The sequence below is a fragment of the Zalophus californianus genome, chromosome 9 (assembly GCF_009762305.2).
Source record: "Zalophus californianus isolate mZalCal1 chromosome 9, mZalCal1.pri.v2, whole genome shotgun sequence".
Classification (NCBI taxonomy): domain Eukaryota; kingdom Metazoa; phylum Chordata; class Mammalia; order Carnivora; family Otariidae; genus Zalophus; species Zalophus californianus.
This window is the reverse complement of record NC_045603.1, coordinates 82,597,577-82,619,700: the sequence shown is the minus strand read 5'-3', so window position 1 is coordinate 82,619,700 and position 22,124 is coordinate 82,597,577. Positions and strand designations below refer to the sequence as shown.

At 35.4% G+C, this 22,124-nt stretch overlaps 1 protein-coding gene across 17 annotated transcripts in view; it reads right to left on the bottom strand.

The window, feature by feature from the left end:
- SOX5 (SRY-box transcription factor 5) overlaps nt 1-22,124 on the bottom strand; it is a 1,040,220-nt gene that overhangs the window by 398,752 nt on the left and 619,344 nt on the right. Inside the window, exon 1 of one of the 17 annotated variants that reach the window (XM_027594373.1) lies at nt 9,614-9,760. The exons of 15 other annotated variants lie outside the window; for them this stretch is intronic. In XM_027594373.1, coding sequence (XP_027450174.1) covers nt 9,614-9,651 — 38 coding nt within the window. In that variant the 5' untranslated portion in view covers nt 9,652-9,760. Of the gene's footprint in view, nt 1-4,209; nt 4,405-9,613; nt 9,761-22,124 lie in introns of those variants that run through there. One more of the 17 variants, XM_027594388.1, reaches the window with a different exon arrangement.

Here is a 22,124-nt window from a genome sequence, read left to right as displayed (position 1 = left end):
AGCTTTTTAAGTGCATCTTTCATTGTTTCTCTACTCCTTGCTTCTTAAGGTTTAACATTTCTTTTCTTAAAATTGCCAACCACCAACTAATGCATGTAATGTTGGTTCACGTGATCCTAATAATTGCCTAATTTATTTTGGGAACCACCTAAAATCTTTCTTTGGACTACCTGTTTGTAATCTTAATTAATCTTACCACTTTCCTGCCCAGTGTTTTATTTATTCATATAAAGACATATACTGTCCATAAGCCCCAGTGTTGTCCTGATGCTCTACTTTCTAGCCTTTTCTCTTTTTTCCTTTTATCTTATTCTTATAAATACTTTCAGCTCTTTGACCTAAAATGCCACTCTCATGCTTTTCATATTGCCCCATAGTTCCCTGTTCAATAGTCCATATACAATTTATTTTTCATGATATTTGTCATAGTTGAGGATGATGATCTGATGCACCTGAGAGTTTCAACCACATAAAATATGAATCTTCTCTTTTGAAACATTCAGCTTCAAAATAGTTCATAGCAAATTTGAGAACTTAATCCTAAATAAGAATTATAGATAGTACTTAGATTTAAAACTCCTAAAATATACTATGGCTACTTGTTCCTGCATAATACCACTCAACTGACAGGTAAACTGAGAAGTGATTCCACATGTAAAGGCTGGTTATATAAGATACTCTGGCTCTAAACAAACAGAGTAAGAAGCAGGGATCTTTCAAATGGAGTTCAAGGTAATGAAATTTCAAAGGTCAGAGATTTTAGAAATTATCCAGCCCATCTTCAGATTTTACAGATGCATACACTAAGACACAAGACTTCTCAGTCTATAGGGGAGAACTAGAACTTGAGATGTTATACCCAGCTAATAATACTTTCCACATGTTTTACTTACAAAAAAAAATCAGTGAAGATACTGACAAATATAAATGTTTACCAAAAAAAAAAAAAAAAGAGGAAATTGTTCTATGTGTTAGGAAAAATATACTCAAAACCCACAAACATTTTTTTCATTTGTTATGTACGCCTTAGGCCTCTAACACTCAACTTCTTCTTCTCTATCCAAAATCTCAAGTATCCCCCAATTTTATTCAAGCATATCTTGAGCTACCAAACTTCTTGAATTCAAATTTTCCTTTCAATATGCACAATACTACCTTCAGATTTCTAAAGCTAGAATACTATTATATATATTCTCCACAGAAGTGTTAGTGACTCCCGATTATCTTTTAGTTTACTTATAAAAGTCTATATATTCTGCTCCTTCACTTTGATTCTTTAAACGGCTATCAGGATTTTTGGATATGCTTTTCTTTCTCCAAAATAATGCTTTTAAATCATTAAATATTCCTAAACTGTTTATAGGTCAAATTAGATCCATTTTATTTTTCCAGTAATGTTAAATTTTTTAGAAACAATTATTCCACCATATTTATATCCCATAATCCTTAGGGCTCTAAAAACAATACCTTTTCCTCTATTTCGCAGATTCTAGCTATGTTTAGGGCTGAAGGGAAATAGAAGTTCTTGCCTCAGACATAACAGTCATTGTTATCTTTGTTTTTCTACTCCTAGGTGTTGTTTGATTAATGGTATTTGGAATATTACATAAAAGTTTTCTTCACATCCTGCTAATGTTAGGGGAGAGATGACAATCTGAATCTGATATTGCATATTCAGTTATCACTCACTCAAGGTCAAAACTGAATTAATACATGAATCAGAAATGGAATAGTTTGATCACCAGCTCATTCCTTTCTCTACTAAAGAATATGAACACTCACTATATATTATCCTAATGAATCTTCAACATAGATCTCTTGTAGTGCAGATGAAAAAGCAAAGAAATAGCAATGTTAATTTTATGTGACATATTCCTGCAAACTCTTTTCAAACATATGACGAAACTCAATAGCAAATAAGGGGTGGGGGGCGTGAAACAAAGAGACATCAGGAAAAGAGTAAAAATAAAGTCTTTGGACTTTGTAAATTATTGCCCAACAAACTCTGGCCCAGGTAAATAACCCAAAGAAATAATTGTAGGCAAACAAGCAAGACCTTAACTCCAGAATTAGAATAAAAAGGTTTTAGAACTTTGTCAAGCAGCCTATAGTAGCTGTTAAGTGAAAAAGTATAGCATAAATAAAGCATTATTTTTTTCATTTTGTGTTCTCATGTGAAGCCTATTCCTCATTTCCAATGTTTGTGTTTCTTTTTCATTACAATGTTTTCTTTTATAAGATAAATACAAAATTGTTTAAAATGATAACTCAGCAGATCATATGTGAAAGTTTCTACAACCAGTTCCCAAACTACCCCCCTTGGTATCTTGATCCTAATTAATACAAAACAAAACAAAACAAACAAAACAAAACCAAAATCAGTAATAAAGTAAATCATTGACTACATTTTAAAATAAATCTTAATTAAAAATGTACCAACAAAACACTATTTGGGCCTGTATCTTCTTTTACTACTAGATTAAAAAAAAATATCAACAAGCAAAGCAGGTTAACCCTTTCCCTTCTTTTCTCAGTAGTGTTCCTGAAGCACTTAAGGAGAGGACCCTCATTTATAAAATTGCTGCTCAGCGTCCCAACTGATCTAACTCTCTTAATCTGCCAGTATAAAAACCTTACAAGGTCTTGAGTGTGTGTTGTTGTGGTTGTTGTTGTTTTGCCCTACACAGTGAATTTCATTTCTTCATATTACATCTATTCTCAGTACATCTGAATCTTAGGTTTCAATGTGACAGAAATGACTGGGATGGGTAGGGGGAGAGGCACATGTACATAGAACATAATCCAACTCTATCCATCTCCACAATGAGAAATATTAAAAACGAAGCTACTAATACATTTTTAAGAAAGATCCTATTTTCTGTTTCTCAACATTTTCTTTTCTAAAGAACACATTCTTTCAAAGATGTGAAGAGCAGAAATAGAACGCTGTTACATATGAAAGTTTCAATGGATTCCTTGCCAGCAGCTTTTCTTTATAGTGTTCCTCTTACCTACAGTATGTGTTGGCACTGGCAGGTAGCCCTAATTCGTTAGTAGCCAAATTATTTTTGTCCCTGAAGTACGAGAAATCTCCATAGCACATGAATGAGACATGGTTTACTAGTTTACACACATTTTTATAACTCCAAGAAACCAAAACTCATTCACAAATGCTTTCATTTCAGCGAAGAGAAGGGCTACAGAATACCAGAGATACCTACTTTGAATTCCTGTTCCCCATTCTCCATGAGAAAATGAAGAGAAAAAAAATCTTTTTAGCTTTACCAAAAAAAACTTTGGTCCTTAATGCAAGAAAAACAAACAGCTTTCTGTTCACCACACTCCACATTTCAATAAAGTCAAAATATTTCAGTATAAGACATGAAGAAAAAATGTCATTTAGTAATAAACCTAAATGTCTCCAGATAAAAATTCATCATGACGGCATAGCAGGTTTAGATAATGTGGTTCACAACAACTAGCATCTTCATATTGCATGATCCCCAGCTAGATATATATTGCTACACCATCTTCACTAAGTTATAGAGAAAATAGGAAGAAAAAAATAAGCAACACTTAGAAATAAACATATAACACAAGTGATGATTCAGCCACAGCAAAAAAAAAAAAAAAAAGCAAAAAACAACAAAAAAAACAAAACAACTCTGAATTCTAGGGCAAGACAAAAGTAAATGTATTAACACTAAAGAGCCAGTGACTGAAATGTTACTTAGATAAAAGAAAAGAGAGATTTAAAATACAATGAGACGAGTTCAGGTTTGAATTGATTTAAGGTTCAACACTGACTTCAAATGCCTATGAACATCTACAAGCTTTTGTTTTTAATTTTCCTTCTGTCATGTTTTATGGGTAAAAGTCCTTAAACTACCTTGTAATAGATTAATTACTTTCAAGCTGGGTGACAAAAGGGCATAATGACCGGAAAATGATACAAAAGAAACAGAAAAAGCATGTTAACAAGTTTATCAACAAACCTGGGTAATTCTCATGAAGTACAGATTAAGGTTCAGTGGTTCCAAACTGGCAGCATTCAAGTTGGGTTCATATTTGGGTTTTTTGTTTTGTTTGTTTTTTTAAACCACCTGTCCTAAAACGACATTGTTTATGCTAATTATCTTTGTTTATGCCACAATTCTGTTTGTTTACCACATTCTTTTAAAATACCATATCCCTATAAACAGTTCTCACCAGAATTCTTCTAAATCTTGTTTCGGTCTGGTCCTTCTCGGCAGCCCACTGAGCAGAACGCAGCTCTACAATGAAGGCGCAAGAGCTGGGAACAACTTTGAGTCTCTGACTCCTCAGGCTGGCAAAGGCAGGGAGTACTGCTGAGGTTTTACTCTCAGGCTCCAAGGGAAAAGGATACTGAATGTGTAGAAATGCAACACCCCCCTATTGGACAAGCAGAACCATACGCCACAGGAGCTCCAGAGGAGATGTATGAACTCTCAACTAGTAAGTGAAGAGGAGAACAGATAATGCTAAAGGGAAGGGAACGCAGTTTCCAAACTGCAGGAGAAAACACAGAAATCAGAAAGAATAAAAGGTCTTCTCCTGAACCCTCATCAGTTCCTGGTTAAAATGAAAGGATATGAAACATTCTCTTAAAGTGTCCCAAATAAACACTGTTCACTTAAGCAAAACACTAACAGTCCTTAATTTTTTCTTCTCTAGCAATATCATTTGATCATGCTCATCCATATAGCATTCAAGTTTCATATTTAATATAAATGATGATGCTATCAATGAAAAGGAAAGGACAGAATGAATGACGTAAGGAATAATTTGCTGTGTTTTAGTCCATTTCTTGCTCAACAGAATTTTTCCATTAAAAGGACAATGTTTCACGTTTTGTTTGAATCTTTGAACATCTTCTTACCTGACTGCCATCATCTGAGTCAGACACCTGACATTAAACTATGTGAGTTAGTGTAAGAGAGATATCCAGATTGGTTTATTTCCCAAGCTGTTAGTTAACTTCATTGAACTTATAAATGAATAACAAATTATGGAAGAAAACAAAAATCCATCCATTATACTAATTTTTCTAACTAATCTATACAAAAAGGGGAGATGTTCAATCTACAAAATACATATCTGCGTTATACATATACTCATTAGGTGTTTGGAAATTGATAGTGGAAAGAACAGACAATAAAGATCACATTTTATCCATGAATGTAATTATGCTTTTTAAATGCATTATGAACATAATCCATTTGAAATAGCTTCCCCAATTCTATGGAGGAGTCATGTGCTAAAGCATTAGAGTTGGTCTTATTATTTGCCTCTCAGGTATGATGCACACACAGATTTAGTTAAAAGCTCCCTAAGAACAGGTAAGTGTTATCCTGTTATCATATGCTTATTATATTTGAGAAACATAAGAAAACACACCCACATGTGAAGTAATCATAATATTCACACATTTCTATATCTGTCAACCTGCTAAGCACTGAGCAGCACACAGTGCCACCTGACACTTAACCCTTAATTGTTCTTGGTAATCAGGCAGGTCTCCTGCTAAGTCTCTGGGACAGTACTGAAGTGTGAGAGAAGTACAGCGTGTCCCTTACTTCAAGCAAGCTGTATTCGAAACTAGTATCTTAGCCAGATTAACTTGCAAATTATTGAAATAGTAATTAAAATCTATAATCAGTTGTAGGCATCTTTTCCCCTACAAAGTAGTAGTACACAAAAATAAGTAAAATGAACAAAGGCATGTATCAGAACATCCTTAAAATACAGTATCAAATTTAGAGGTTTACAGTTGCGATAAGCTGACAGATGTGAAGAGATAACTTTCCTTTGATTCACACCTGGAGGTTACCTGCTAACTTGAATATACTTATCACTCATAAAGTTTCTAACTAAGCTAAATAAATCTGTCTGGGTAATAAATATTTTATTACTATGGCCAAACTTTAGGTAATTCAAGTACCGCTAATGTCAGAGATATTCTTGCAGCCCACTAATAGTTATTTTTCATGGTAATTATACAAATTAGCTTTTCACAGTACCTGATTTATATTTGTCTCTTCAGAAAAAAAACACTTAAAATTTTCCTAAGGTCAAAAAAACCTATTTCTTTAGTCAATATGACCACAAATAAATTTGATGGGAATATAAAGTAAATAAGTTAGATTTATATTGCAGAAGGTTTTATTCCCATAGTGTTCCTTTCAACATGTAGAAAATAGATAGTCTGTTGTCTGCACCCGTTTTGAGAGAAGCAAAGAGGTGATACTATAAGCTTAATTTGCTTCATCCCACTACCTTCAATCCCAACTTTTTTTTCTAGACATTATGAGACTGTCTTCTTAAGCAATCATCTTATACTTGCTTTTTAATTAAATCTCTAACATAAAGCAATTAGAAAGTCTAACAAGTAGCTTAGTCATAAAACTATTACACTATAATCAGATAGGATAAATATAAATATAAAGGAAATAAATTGAAAATTTATTTGATACTATTGATAGCATCAAAAATTGCTTTTTTATTCATCAGAAACAAGCTAATATTGATATTTAAGGCAAGTATTTTAAATATTTTCATTCTAGGAATATGAAAAAATTGATGGTATTCTGAAAGGAAAAACCTTATGTCTGAATTTTTTTTATTATCTATTACACTGTCTTCTTTTAAAAATTTTAGGAAAGTTCAAGTATTCTTTCTCATGATGCTATTACTAACATTTAGACCATGTTCCCAGTTATGTTTCCCCTAAACAGTATGATGTAAAAGACTTTGCTTACAAATAATGTCTTAGAACATACTTTGTCTATTCACCTCCCACCTGAGAATTGTTATTTTTCATTAATCCTAATCAGTTATGACAGGGATGCTTAAAAATAAATATAAAAAATTTCTACTTCTTTACTTTTTAGGATCACTGTTCAATTTGCTCTACCTCCTGAACATTTTTTAATAGACAATGAAACTGTTACTACTTCTGATTTATTTAACAAGTGCTTATTATTCTGACAGTATTGACCATGTTCATTTCTAAGGCTGATAATATGGACATAACAAATCTAAATCCAAATTTTGATCCTGATATTTAAGTTTTGAATATTTCTTAAAAGTTCCAAATCGTCTACAGGTTGGAAAGAATAAAAGAAGACGGACAAGACTCCACCAATGAAGTTAGAAAAAAAGATCACATAAAACTTCCAAAATACATGAACCCCAAGCCATTTATTTATATCCTCTAGAGCAAACTTCTTTATTTCATAAAGAGATGTAGAAGTCTTCTTTTCAGATTTATGACTAAGTTTGAGTGAACAACTCATCTATGGCAGGTGAGCAAACAGAATAAAAATTAACACTCAGTGGAAATGACCTACTTATTCAATGAAAGTTGCAATAGTTGAAAAGACAAAAAAAAAGCTGACCATATATGATAGTGCAGTTATAGCATACATACCTCCTTTGTATAATATAAATATTCAATATTTAGTCTGCAAGATATACTCTATGTGGGTGACTTACAGATACACTCACTCGTACAAATTCAATGTAAACAAATAGTAATGAATTACGAGATTTTTGTTTGTATTACCAATTACAACCACAGGGGAAATTATTAAGAAATTTTACATTGTATGACATTTAAAAAATATTTTAGCTACTAATATTTCCAAATATGCTGTCTATATTAATAACTCTATTGATTATCACTTGCTTATTTAATTAGCCAGCAAGAAAAGCATGCCTTTGGGTGACAAAAAAAAAAAAAAAAAAAAAAAAAAGAATTGCTCACCAGGAGGAAACAAAATGTTAAGAGATTTGAACATCAGAATAGTAAGGGGAAAAGTTTAGTTTAAAAGAGATAATTGAAAAAATACAAATAAAGTTCACAGCAGGAAAGCTTGCCTATATAGAGAAATAGGTTACAGCCTGTTAATATGTAACTACCTTTTTATAAGAACAGTCTGTTAACAGGCTTACAAATCAGACTCAGAGTTTTATTTTCTAAAAAGTATAGAGTTGAAGATAATCATGTGCTACTCTGTACACGCTAGAAAACTTACTGTGGTATATTAACAAACAGCAACATTAAGAATTAGTGTGTCCCGATATAAATAACTTCAATATCTACATATGAAATAAGCTATATTTCCAAACAAAAGCTAACTATTTCAAAGAGCTAATATATAGAACTTTGAAAAAATTAATTCAAGACTGTTAAGAAAGCTCAGTCATTCACTGGAATTATCTTGTGAAGATGCACCCTAATTAAAAAGAGAGAGACAGAGACAGAGAGGAAGAGGAAGAGAAGAAATGAAAGAAGACAGAATTAAAGTATATATGTTGGCTATTTTACTTTCTTCCTTGATCTGATGCTAGCTTCTCTAGTATGTGACCACATTCAAGCATTATTTTATTCTCAATACCCTTCTTCTCTTCCATTGCTTCACTTCTAGAATGTTTTAATCTTTGTCCTTTCTTTTTTCGTCTTTTCATATCAAATTCAGTCGTTTGAGCGATGAACAGCTTGACTTAGCATATTTTTAACCAGCTGGTCTAGCACCTAGCTTGCATTGCATAGTCAGATACAACAAATGTTTATACAGAAGGTAGCTTTCATGAAAATGAAAAAAAGCCTGGGTATCATGCATCCTGGCTTTTTTTAGCTTTTTTTTTTAATTCACCACACAGAATACAAAGTTTGAATTCTTTTTAATGGCAAACAAAATTCTATTTTTAGTTCCAAAAAATGAACTTATGCTGGGATAAGAACTCAAATTTAAAAACTGCAATGTGTACTTATAGGAACACGAAGAGGGCTAAAATTCTTTCAAAGCCCTGTTTTACTTGCAACAACATCAAATGGAAGGATATTGCACATATTTCTTTAAATAGGAACTACTTAATTACAAATACACTTATTCCCATCATGGCAAAAGGGGAAAATACAAGTAAATCAAAATTAGTTTAAGACAACTAGCACAAAAAGTAGCTACTAAAACTTAGAAAGGGAGCATCCCCATTCCCCCTTTCTTGACATTTCAAGAGTAATATACTGATACATTGCTGTGATGTTAAATTTTCTTTTCTTTTTTTTAAATCTACTCTCTTCTATCAACAAAAGGTCATGTGCTTTACTAAGCAGCCTCCAAAGTTTTACGGAAGGATCAAATAGGAACTTGTAGCCTCCGTTTTAACCACCACTGAAACATTCTGTCACCCCAGAAATTACAAGACAGAGATAATGAAAACGGTAACACTCTGTACAAAAGCATTTAAAAAGGTGAAGAGGGGAGAAAAATATCAATGAAGGAAGAAAGTAAGAGAGTGAATGAGAAGAGAAAACCAGCGAGTGGAAGGGAGAGAGATGCTTAATGTTCATTTAATTTCCTGTGATAGGACATAACCTAAAAACATTAGCAGAAATCTCGGAGACTTTGCCAATCAGTTCAATTTGGTCCGGGCAATCACAACAAAAATCAGCTAACAAGATTGCAGAAGCACTAGCTAAAAGCTTTTCTAACAAACACGTTTTAGGGAAGCATCTTCCAATTGATTCAGAGATGACTGTAAAATGAGAGTTGTACTTCAATATATTAGGGGGTAAAACTGTACTCACCTTTCAAACTCCTGAGGTAAATCAGGGTCAGTAAGCATGCTGGAAAAGCACAATTTCCCTTTGTCACAGCAACCACCTATGATCGTCTCCAACTGAACCTGTCAAGTGAGTCCAAACCTTCTAAACCAATTGATTTTCTCTCTTCTCTTCTCTTCTCTCTCTCTCACTCCCTTTCTCCCTCCCTCCCTCTCTCCCTCTCTCTCAGTCTCTCTCTCTCTCTCTCTCTCTCTCTCTCTCTCCCCCTCTCCCCCCCCCCCTTCTCCCTCTCCTAGGACTCCTTGACCAGTCTCTTAAAGGGGTAGCGCACTTCCAGCAGCGGGGGCTGGCTGCTCCCCCCCTCCGCGGAGCCGCACGCTCCGGCTGCAAGGCACTAGACAACCTCAGGGTGCCTGTCCTTTCCTTTTAATTCTCTCTTCTAGACATCACCGAATGTGAGAAGTCAACTCATTTAACACGTCTCCCATACTCTCTCTCCTCTAAATAATAAAAGTCACACACGCGCGCGCGCGCGCGCGCGCACACACACAGACACACACATACACACACAAAACAGTATGATTTTTTAAAATGCATTTACTGCTGATTAAAAGAGAAATCTGTATACTAAGAGAACCAGGACTAAACTGTATTTATTAACTAATTAAGCAAAAAAATTAAATGTTGGTAATATCATTTTTACACAAAGAATTGCTATTCCTTCTCACCCCTTTCTAGGCTCTCTCCGTGTGCACACGGAAACACACACACACACACACACACACTCACATACACACAACAATCAAGCATTGTTCTGAGGGAAGAAAAGCAACTTTGACAGATTGAAATATAGCAGAGGCCCCTTCAAGGAAACCTGTAAACAACTTGTCACTCACTCTGTCGGTCTCACTGTTAGCTCGTGCTTTCCACAAAGTGGTGCGAACGTCCTGGCAACCCGACCAAAGTTTCCTCAGCTCCAAACTCCATAAAACACGATGTGCGAGGTGGAGGGGAACAGGTATCCACATGCCAAAATAACATGCACACGAGGGAACAAAAACCCAAACCAAACCAAAAAATGGAAACAAAAAGATGGTACTAACAAACTGTCCTGTTTGGGATTGCTGGGGAGGGCAGGGGTAGGAAGCGCTCCCCTGGCTGTGGATCTCTTTAATTTCCTCTGCCCAGGCAGCCACAGATAACAAGGTGGACAAACTAAGGCTTTACAGATCCTAAGCTGGCTGGCAAGGCACAGCCTCCATAGCAGTTCCAATTATCTAGATAAAAATCTGGCAGGCGAGGAAGGTAATCAGGTAATGTACCTTTGACATGAAATGACAGAGGCACATACACACACAGAGAAAGACACTTACACAGACACGCATGCAGAGATGGTGGCTGCCCCGTGCACCGCAGCATCTGGTCAGGGAGTAAGCACACACTCACCAACACGAGATAGTGTGCATTCTTCACACACACACACACACACACACACACACACACACACATACACACACACTCAGTCACTCACACACGCTCTCCACTCCTACTGGGAGGGTTCATTCTGCACAAAAGGCTACATTACAGAGCCCGCCCCAATAAGGGAAAGAGAGAAAAAAAAGCCTTCCATTGTTGAGAGGGCAGGTCAGTTGATTAGATTTTCTGTGGAGAATTCCACGAGGAAATTCCCTTCAAAGCCGAAGTGATTAACTGGGGGCTATTCTGGAAATGGAGCAGACAATGGCTCAATAGTCTGCACAGCCAATGTCCAGGCTGGCACTGAACTCACTTAAAAAAAAAAAAAATAAAAGCCAGACTCCCTGTTCTTTTCCACACATTCCCCCCCAACCCCCTCCACTCCTTCCAACTTCCCCTCCCAATTCCTTTTATTTTGCAGCTGGACAACATTAAGGGCCTTTAAAACCACAAGGGTTGACCCCATAGCAGTTTGATTAGGTCCCACTTTTTTTTTTTTCTGGCGACAGACAGACAGTAAGTTTACTTTTTTAGACATACACAATGAGACACCTTACACATATTCCAAACAGCAAAAGCAATTATTAACCTTCTCATATTAATAAATGTATTCTTCATTGAAAGCTTATACATTTTTTGACAAAGTTGATAATAACTTAATAATGGGATCCATCATTCACAGGGTACCCTAAAAATAAATGTACATATATGACAAAATCAATGTGGAATAAGATTTAAGCATGTCACTATGGAGTTAGGACACGAACAAAACGCAGAATTATGACCCACCCTGAAAAAGCTGCTAACAAGGGATGTGGCAAAAATGACTTGATGCTGACATGATTTTCTTTTTCAGCAGTTGGGGAAGGGGGAAGGATATTACTCACTATTCTTCCTTGTCGTTCGCTTCAAATTATTTTTTTTATTACAGCAACAACCCATTCCTACACAGAAAAATAAGAAAATTGTTGCATTTATTTTAAGTACCTATATTTTTCAGCCCTTGTGGGACCTACAATCTAATACAGTCTAATTGATAAAGTATACAAGAAATAATTTTTTATATTGTTAACAGTGGTTATGGGAATCAGGGAATGGTAGCTGCATGGCTGCACACACTTTAAAAAATAGTTTTTACAAGATTTCCTCATTGGGGTATCTTGTTTCATCTTCTATCAATAGAGAAAAATGAAGAAGGGGGGATGAGTTACAAGGGGCAAGGGGAGCTGAAGTCAGAAAGAGGAGGAGGCGGCAAGGAGAGGATGCAGGGAGAGCACAAGAAGGAGACATTGTGGCAGCATAAAGATAGAAACAAAGATAATGGCCATAAGGCAGGATGCTGAGATCCGTATGGTCCCAGCTGCTGTCTTGTACAGCTACCACCTCTGGTTGTTTCTCTGAAACTCCAATCCAGAAGGTCACCAGAGCAGGTAAGAAAGAGAACAGGAGTTTTTGAGGCCAACTATACTATAAAGGAAAGATGCTTACCTCAGAATCTTCCTTGTCTCTGGTTTTATTTTCACAGACATTTGATATATGTATTTGTAAGAATACATATGTCGAATAAACACAATGAGCATATAGGAAAATGTTAAATGGTTTGGAATTTAGTTTACAATCTCAACATGTTTCTATAAACATTCCTATGGCCATTCAAAAACAAATTATTTCTTGCACAATCGTGCCTGCTAAACAAACTGAAACAGACTAGGAACTAGACAGAAAATTTGCCAAATATAATAATGATTATTCTAATAATGATACTTTGAATTAATGGAACTCCAGGCTCATAAGGAGTTTTGTTCACATAGATTAGCTCATGGATCATAAGCAGCATAAAAAAAGAGTGGAATGGTATATCCTTGTTTCCCAGTGTTTAAACTTGGGCAACAGGAGTTTAAAGTCATACAGCTAATTAGTGGCCCATTTGTTACTTAAAGCCAGATCTTCTTTCACTTGTGACACCATAATACAGAATAAAATGACAATCCAGAATTTATAGCTGAACAAACATCCCAAGATGGTACTTACTTTTAAGAGACCTAAAGGTTTTCAAATAATTGTTAGTAAAATTAAATTTGATATAATCTCATCGGCACTAAGTGCTGTGTTTGATGGTTGAATGGAATAAATATTTTTAAATGTATCTCTCTAGGCCGCAAAAGTTTTCTTTCATTTGAATTCTACATTGCAAATCAGCATTTCTGCAAGATTTTAGAATGTCAGGAAAAGAGAAGGCAGTTCCAAAATATTCCTCTCAAATCCTGTCAGTGGTAATCTTATTAAATGATTGAATTTATCCAGTCAATCCAATGTTTGATAGTAAATTATTATTATAAATCTCTTTATTTTACATTAACTGTTATAATGTTTAAATATGTGTTAATGACTAGCACATGATAGGTGTTAAATAAATCTACATTCTTTATCAATTATCTGAAAAGTTTAAGATATCGTTTGTTATATATCCGATATTCTCTACATAAGAACACCCCAATGTGATTTTGCTATATTATTATAAGTAGGTTTCCAGAAGGTTTCATAATGTATGTAAATTAAGACACAATTTACTTTAGCATTCACGAAACATCTATTAAATGCTTACCAATAAGTTAAGTACAACAGCTTTTTTTAAAGTTAATTGATTAATTATTTATTTATTTAAGTAATCTCTACATCCAACGTGGGGCTTGAACTCATGACCCCAAGATCAAGAGTAGCATGCTCTTCTGACTGAGCCAGCCAGGCACCCCTAGTTAAGTCCTACAGCTTTAAAAGAAGTCAAAAAAATTTGTAACAAATCTAATTATACACACACACACACAGAAGAGGCTAAAATTCAAGTTGTTTCAGATCCAAGCCCTCTAAAGTAAATACGGTAAGAAAAGGTAGAACCAAAATAAATAAGCAAATGAACAAAAAACAATGATGATAACTTAACAATAATTAAATTGGTAGGAAATATAAAAATGTCTACAAACAGATATACAAATATAAATACATCTTCAGAGGAGAACAGAGTACAACCTATAATAGAAACTCCAGAAAACAATTTTTCACTTAATGAGTCTCTTTGACACTGTGAAGCAGTATTATGGAAAATGGAATGAACCTGAAAAAGTGTGCTTTTGAGCTCATGTTGTTTCCATTGCAAATATAAAAAGGAGACTCACACAGGCTAAGGAAATATAAGATATGCTGGGGAACACTGCTGGAAAATTCTCAAAGAGAATATCAGGAACTTTTAAGATCATAAACAAGTTATTTCCAAATTTAACCCTTTGCATACATTGTTTCAAGCGAGCATTTCTAATATTTTTCTTCTCATTTTAAAAGTAAGTGTTTCATTCCTCTACTTTAAGATATAATTGTTAAACATCTATTTTAATAACTGAAATTTCAGTATGTTGTCACAGGTACAGATTACATTTTAATATTTTATAAATGTCCCTATCATCAAGCTACAGCTTTCACATTTTATGGAATTTGGAAGGTTATTTTTGAGAAATAAAACTTTTAGTATTACAACCACAATAAATTTAAGCCAAATCAGTGTCAGACGATAGCAACATTAAATTGACTTAACCTGAAACAAGAGGCATTAAGAAAATATCCACCTATTTTCCCCTGTAATGTTATTTACTTTGTCATAAAAACATTTAAAAAGAACCCACCCTCTTTAAAAAATAAATCATCCAACAGATGTACATCTGTGAGTCATTCACAAAACGCCTGATGAGCTGACGATGACCTACCATGTACAGCTTAAAGTGGACTTTAAGTAGACAAGAGTCTTGCAATCGGACATCTTCAGAAAAACACCTTAGAAATTCAATAATTCATCTTTTTAAATACCTAAAATTTCAATTTCCCATAATACATTTTTTTGCCAGGACATCGGCATATAATAAGAGCTTATAAATCCAAGGTTTTTGTACTCTCCTACTTTCTGTATTGCCAGTTGGTTAGTTAGAATATGAATTTTCCTCAGATCACATTTTGACCAACGAGTGTTCTTTAAGTGTTCTTTTTCATTTTAGAAACTCTAGTCCCATACTTCTCTCAAAGACAATGGTGTTCCCAGTAATAATTCCCACTGTTTGATATCTTACTATTTATCTCCTTTAGAATAATTTGAAGTAACTTAAAATCATAAATTTTATCTCTTGAGAACTTTCTCCCAAAACTGTGATGCATATAAAACAAATTATCTCATTTAATATTCAAACAACTACATGAGATATGTAGCTGCTTTATCCCACCTACAAATGAAGGAGCCATGGCTAACAAACAAAAATTAATTAACTTATCTGAGGTCCCAAAACTAATAGGTGCAGAAATGGAGAACACCAAACTTACGACCTCTTTCCTCTAAAGTTCTCTAAGGGCACCAAATCCTGATTTATCTCAATATAGCCTAATAGCAATTAAATATTGACTGCACAGGAAAGTGCTCATAAGTATGTTTTAATGCTAAGTGAATGTCCAAACTGGACAAAGTCAGGTTGAGTAATGATTACTCCATCCTCACAAATAACTTGATATAAAAGATGGTTCTTTGTACAACAATTAAAAACAGTTAACTAATAGTACTCAACCCATTTATGATGATAATAAGCATCAGAATTAGTACTAATCATAAAACTTGGTTCTTTTGAAAAATAATTTCTAAACATTCTCTTTCTTAATATGATTATAATTTTTGGAATCCTGGGGAAAATACAGGGGCCTATTTTGCTGCTCCCCATGTAATTACTTTGCAATGGAATTTCTGTCTTATAGAAAGAATTTCAGGTAAAGTGTGTCTATTAGGAAGATAAGAACAACCGAACTTATACTTTCATTTTTTTACTCATTACACCATCATCTCTTCTTGTGATAAGGGGTGATGTCCACTGGTTGTCAGTTCATGAGGATGAGAAGGACATGAACGAATCACTCTGGTGGTAAAAATCATGACTCCTATTGAGTAAAAAAATCCACATAACCCATTAGAATAGAACCCATTCACACGGGACCATACCTTAAAGGAGTGCTCTTGACCGTGGAACACATTATAATCTATCAACCTGGAAAGAAATTCAGGGAATGTACTGCTCTTGCATTTTACCTAGAGGCAGACGCCAAATGAGAAGTAGCACCATAATGTTGCTACAATGTGGTTTGGGTTCTTACATAGTAGATGATTTCTGCAAAATATTTTAGTACACATTTTTCAGGGAAGCTTTTTACATAGTTGTATATATTTCTTGATATTAACTAATCAGAGTAGAAATAAGAGCTAAAACTCAGCTAAAACTGAGTAAAGTATGAAAACATTTGAACACTTAGCTTCATTCTTAAGTTAACTACACTTGTCATCGTCTATAGTCTACCTTTGATTGCATACTAAGTAAATGATAAAACTTATTCATAGTAAATGAAAAAGTTACCTATTAATGATGTTCAATCTACTTACATCTAGAGCAGCCCAGGGGAAAAGATTATGGCTAAGCTGCAAGTTAGGAGCTTGTGTTTTAAGACAGCCTCTAGTCCCTCCTTACTACGGGCATTGTCTTACCTAAGTCTTCAACATCTCAGGGAAATGATTTTTAAGGTCCCTCTCAACTCTCAAATTCTGACTCTATAATCTCTCCTTTGATAAATCAAATTATAATTTGCAAAATAAAATTTCTTACACTTCTCAGTTTTACCCTAATCATATCCCCTTTTAAAAAAGTTTGCAACTAGTTCTTAAGGTTTATTTTAATCCTTTAAAGTATGTCATAACTCTACATTCACACAATATAAGATGATGAGGAAAATAAACCTTTTATTAATGAAAGTTAATTCTGCTAAATTTGATGAAGTTAAAATCACCAGGAGAACTTAACTGGCTACAGAAAATGACCATGTTTTCAAAAGAACTAATTTTATGACAAAATTAATCTTTTTGTGATTCTGAAAATTTGTTGTACTTGAATTTCCAAGTCACAACTTTCATTTTCTCCAAGAAGTACAATTACATTTATTAGCTTTACCTAAGTCAGTGAGAGAATTAAAAGCAGTTTCTTACTATATTGAACATACCACATATGTGTGATAACAGTGACTGGCATGCATAGAGAAATAAGTGTAAGGGCTTCTATCTTCATCCAGAATTTTACAACATCAAATGAGAAACTCAAAGATGAACTAAAAAGTTGAAATGTTAGAAATCCTAACAGATAAATTGTGTTCAAGAAAGCATAATTTTTAAAGTGAATTTTGTGGACTCTTTATAGAACCTTTGCCAAATAGCTTCTTTTATTAACAAAAATGTTAACAAAAATGGCTTACTGCCATAATTTAGAAAATAATTCAGTCAGACTATACACAGGATGAAAATGCAAGAAAATAGATATTACCAGAAGAATGTATTCCTTTGATTACTCAATATGGATAGAATCTTTAATTCATACTTGTATTGTAAACCATCCATATATATGTCAAGATTTCATTGTTTATACTTCACATTTCATAAATGGGGGAAAAATAAGTGGATATTTGTAAACTTCCCTGAAGCTGAAGAACTATTTAGGTATCAAATGGTTTATTAGTATTTTAAAATACCTATTAATTAACTCTAAACAAATCATGGTTCTGTAATCAGAAATATTTATTTTAAAATCTTGCTTAAAGTCAAAGCATAGATTAAAAGACTATATGAGCATTTGTAACATATGCCAGCATCCTAAGAATATCTTGGAAAAAAAAGAAAAAATATATATATATAACACATGTCCTTCCTCATTTGGGGACTAAACTTCAGATTTACTCAGTCTGTATGAGTGGAACATTATTCTTAGTTTTAATGAACAAGTCAACTTAATAAACATTGTTCTACTGTTGAGTGCATACCCTGAATTTTATTAGACTAGAAAAAAGAAAAAATTAATATATATAATGTTTTTAATGAGCATCTTTTCTGGCCAGAGCACTCTAATAAAAGGTGAGGACACAAATACAATTTTTCTGCCCCCAAGGAATTATGACCTGGTATAACATATGAACATTCTTGTCTGTTCCAAATATATATAGATATATAAACATATATAGATGTCTATGTCTTCAGATATATAGACATCTCAAGTTTTTACCAACTAGAAATCTATTTTTACACAGATTAATTCATTTAATTTCCAAAACAAAACTAGAGTATCTTAGTTACTGATATTAATTCCATGTCACAGAAAAAGTAAGTGAAGTACAGGAACAGAAATTAACTAGCTTCTGGGACACCTGGGTAGCTCAGTTGGTTAAGCATCCAACTCTTGATTTAGGTTCAAGTTGTGATCTCAGGGTAGTGAGATCAAGCTCCCTATCAAGCTACCCGCTGGGCATGGAGTCTGCTTAAGATTCTCTCACTCCCTCTCCCTCTGCCCATCCCCCACCTCTAAAAAATTAAAAAAAAAATTAACTAGCTTCTGAATACACAGTTTGTCAGATGAAGAACCACAATTTCAAACCAAGTTTTCCAATTACAAATCTAGTGCCTATTACACTGTATAAGAGAGCTACTTCCAAAAGTTATATGCAATCCAAAATAAAATGATAAAAGTATTAATTAGTGGAAAAAATAACATTCTGTGGGGAGTTTAAGTAACAAGTCATCTTAAGAAATGGTGACCATTTTCTGAACTTCAAGAATTTAGAATTAGTCTATTGGAGGTAATAAAATATAGATCAGAGAATCAGTTGAAAACCCCAGAAGCACTATGAGAATTTAAAATTACAGAGGGGTTGGGCGCCTGGGTGGCTCAGCTGGTTAAGCGACTGCCTTCAGCTCAGGTCATGATCCTGGAGTCCCAGGATCGAGTCCCACATGGGGGGTTCCCTGCTCAGCAGGGAGTCTGCTTCTCCCTCTGACCCTCCCTCCTCTCATGTGCTCTCTCTCTCTCATTCTCTCTCTCTCAAATGAATAAATAAAATCTTTAAAAAAATAAAAATAAAAATAAAATTACAGAGGGGGGAAAAAGTAATATGTAGAAAACAATAGCTTTCATATATATGATTAATATCCAGCTATTAAGAGATAATTAAGGGGAAAAAAAGACCCCATTAAGATTAGCAACACAAGGCAGAGCAAGATGGCAGAGGAGTAGGAGACCTGGATTTCGTCTGGTCTCAGGAATTCAGCTGAATAGGGATCAAAACATTCTGAACACCTACGAACTCAACAGGAGATCGAAGAAGAGAGTAGCAACAACTCTGAACAGAAAAGTGACCACTTTCTGGAAGGTAGGACGTGCGGAGAAGTGAATCCGAGGCGATATTCGGGAGGATAGACGGTGGGGGAGGGGGCCTCTGTCAGCTGCTTCTGGCGAGTGATAGAGCCCTGGAGCACAAAATCGGAACTTTTAGAAGTTGGCTCCGCTGAGGGACGTCGCTCCAGTGGCTAAGCAGGGGGTGGAACCCTCACGGGACAGTGTGGTCTCAGGACCCTTGGGGTCACAGAAAGACCGGGGTGCCTGAGTGCGGCAGAGCTCCCAGGTATTGGAGCGGGGAAGGCGGCTGCAGAGACAGAGCCGAGGCGCGGGCTCTCAGCTCGGGGTTGCCATAAACTGTGATCCGCGGCCGAGTCGGGCCACTGCTCCTCCAGCAGGGACCCAATAAGCGGCAGATCCGGGGACACTCCCCTTCATCCCCAGGGAGGAGCGGCGCGGGAGCGCACCGCAGGGATCTGCTGGGTTTGGAGACTCCACACGGGGTCAGGTGCCAGAGATAGAAACGCTCGGTCACAGGCCGGGTGACCATGGAGTGCGGCTGGAGACCGGGGAGACGGGAGTGACTGCTTTTCTCTGGAGGCGCACTGAGAAGCGGGGCCCCAAGTTCTCAGCTCCTCCGGGTGGAGTTTGGGAGGCCACCATTTTCGCCCTGGTCCTCCAAAGCTGTACTGAGAGCTTGCAGGGAACAAAAGCTCCTGAGAGCAAAGCCGAGCAGCTTGCTTAGCCCAGACTGACAAGGGCAGGACAATTCCGCCTCCGGCAAAGACATTTGGGAACCACGGCAACAGGCTTCTCCCCCAGAAGATCAGCACGAACAGCCAGCAAGCCAAGACCAAGTTTACCGATCAAGGAGAACGGGAGAACTCCAGCCCTAGGGGAATACTGCACATAGAATTCATGGCTTTTTTTTCTTACTATGATTCATTAGTTTTTCAAAATTAATTTTTTTAACTGTTTTTTTTTAATTTTTCTTTTTCCCTTTTTTAACCAACATCTTATCAATCCCTTTTTTAAAAAAACATTTTTTATTTTTCATTTTTAGAGTCATATTTTTATCCCTTCATAGTAGTTACCCTTTTTTTTTGGCATATATATATATAAGTTGTTCTCTCTTTACAATATTAAGATGCAGTTTCCTCTAACAGATCAAAATATACCCTAAATCACTAGTGTGTGGCTTGGTTCTAGTCTCCTGCCTGATCACATTCTCTCCCTTTTTTTTTCCTTTTTTTCTTTTAAATCTTCTTTCTTTTTTCAAACAACTTCTTATCTTACCAATTCCTTTTATAAAATCTTCTATAATTTTTATCTTTACAGTCATCTTCCATCCCTCCATCGTATCAACCCTTATTTTGTACATATATGTCTTTCTTCCTTTAAAATTTTAGGAGGCACTTTTTTCTAACAGACCAAAATATGCCCAAAATCTAGTGTGTGGCACTGATCTATGCACTAGTCTGATCATATTTGATCATATTCTGCTTTTTTTGTATTGTTCTGTTTTTTTTATCTTTTTCTTTTTGGTTTTTTTTTTCCTCTTTCTTTTTACTTTCTTTCCCTTTCTTTTCCCCTGGTTTCAGGTCTTTTCTGATTTGTATACAGTATATTTGCTGGGGACATTGTTAACGTGTTAGCATTTTGTTCTCTTATTCATCTACTCTCCTCTGGACAAAACGACAAGACGAAAAAAATCACCTCAGCAAAAAGAACAAGGGGTAGTACCGTCAGCCAGGGACCTACTTAATACAGACATTAGTACAATGTCGGACCTAGAGTTCAGAATCATAACTTTAAAGATTCTGGCTGGGCTTGAAAAAAGCGTGGAGGTTATTAGAGAAACCCTTTCTGGAGAAATAAAAGAACTAAAATCTAACCAACTCGAAATCAAAAAGGCTATTAATGAGGTGCAATAAAAAATGGGGGCACTAACTGCTAGGAAAAATGAGGCAGAAGAGAGAATCAGCGATATAGAAGACCAAATGATGGAAAATAAAGAGACTGAGAAAAAGAGAGAGAAACAACTACAGGATCACGAGGGCAGAATTCGAGAGATAAGCGATACGATAAGACGAAACAACATTAGAATAATTGGGATCCCAGAAGAAGAAGAAAGAAAGAGAGGGGCAGAAGGTATATTGGAGCAAATAGTAGCAGAGAACTTCCCTAATGTGAGGAAGGAAACAGGCATCAAAATCCAGGAGGCACAGAGAACCCCTCTCAAAATCAATAATAATAGGTCAACACCCCGACGTCTAATAGTAAAACTTACGAGTCTCAGAGACAAAGAGAAAATCCTGAAAGCAGCTCGGGAGAAGAGATCTGTAACCTACAATGGTAGAAACATGAGACTGGCAACAGACCTATCCACAGAGACCTGGCAGGCCAGAAAGGACTGGCATGAGATCTTAAGAGCACTAAACGAGAAAAATATGCAGCCAAGAATACTATATCCAGCTAGGCTGTCACTGAAAATTGAAGGAGAGATATAAAAAGCTTCCAGGACAAACAAAAACTAAAGGAATTTGCAAACACAAAACCAGCCCTCCAAGAAATATTGAAAGGGGTCCTCTAAGCAAAGAGAGAGCCTAAAAGCAGCATAGATCAGAAAGGAACACAGACAATGTACAGTAACAGTCACCTACAGGCAATACAATGGCACTAAATTCATACCTTTCAATAGTTAACCTGAATGTAAATAGGCTAAATGCCCCAATTAAAAGACACAGGCTATCAGATTGGATTAAAAAACAACACCCATCAATATGCTGTCTGCAAGAGACTCATTTTAGACCTAAAGACACCCCCACATTGAA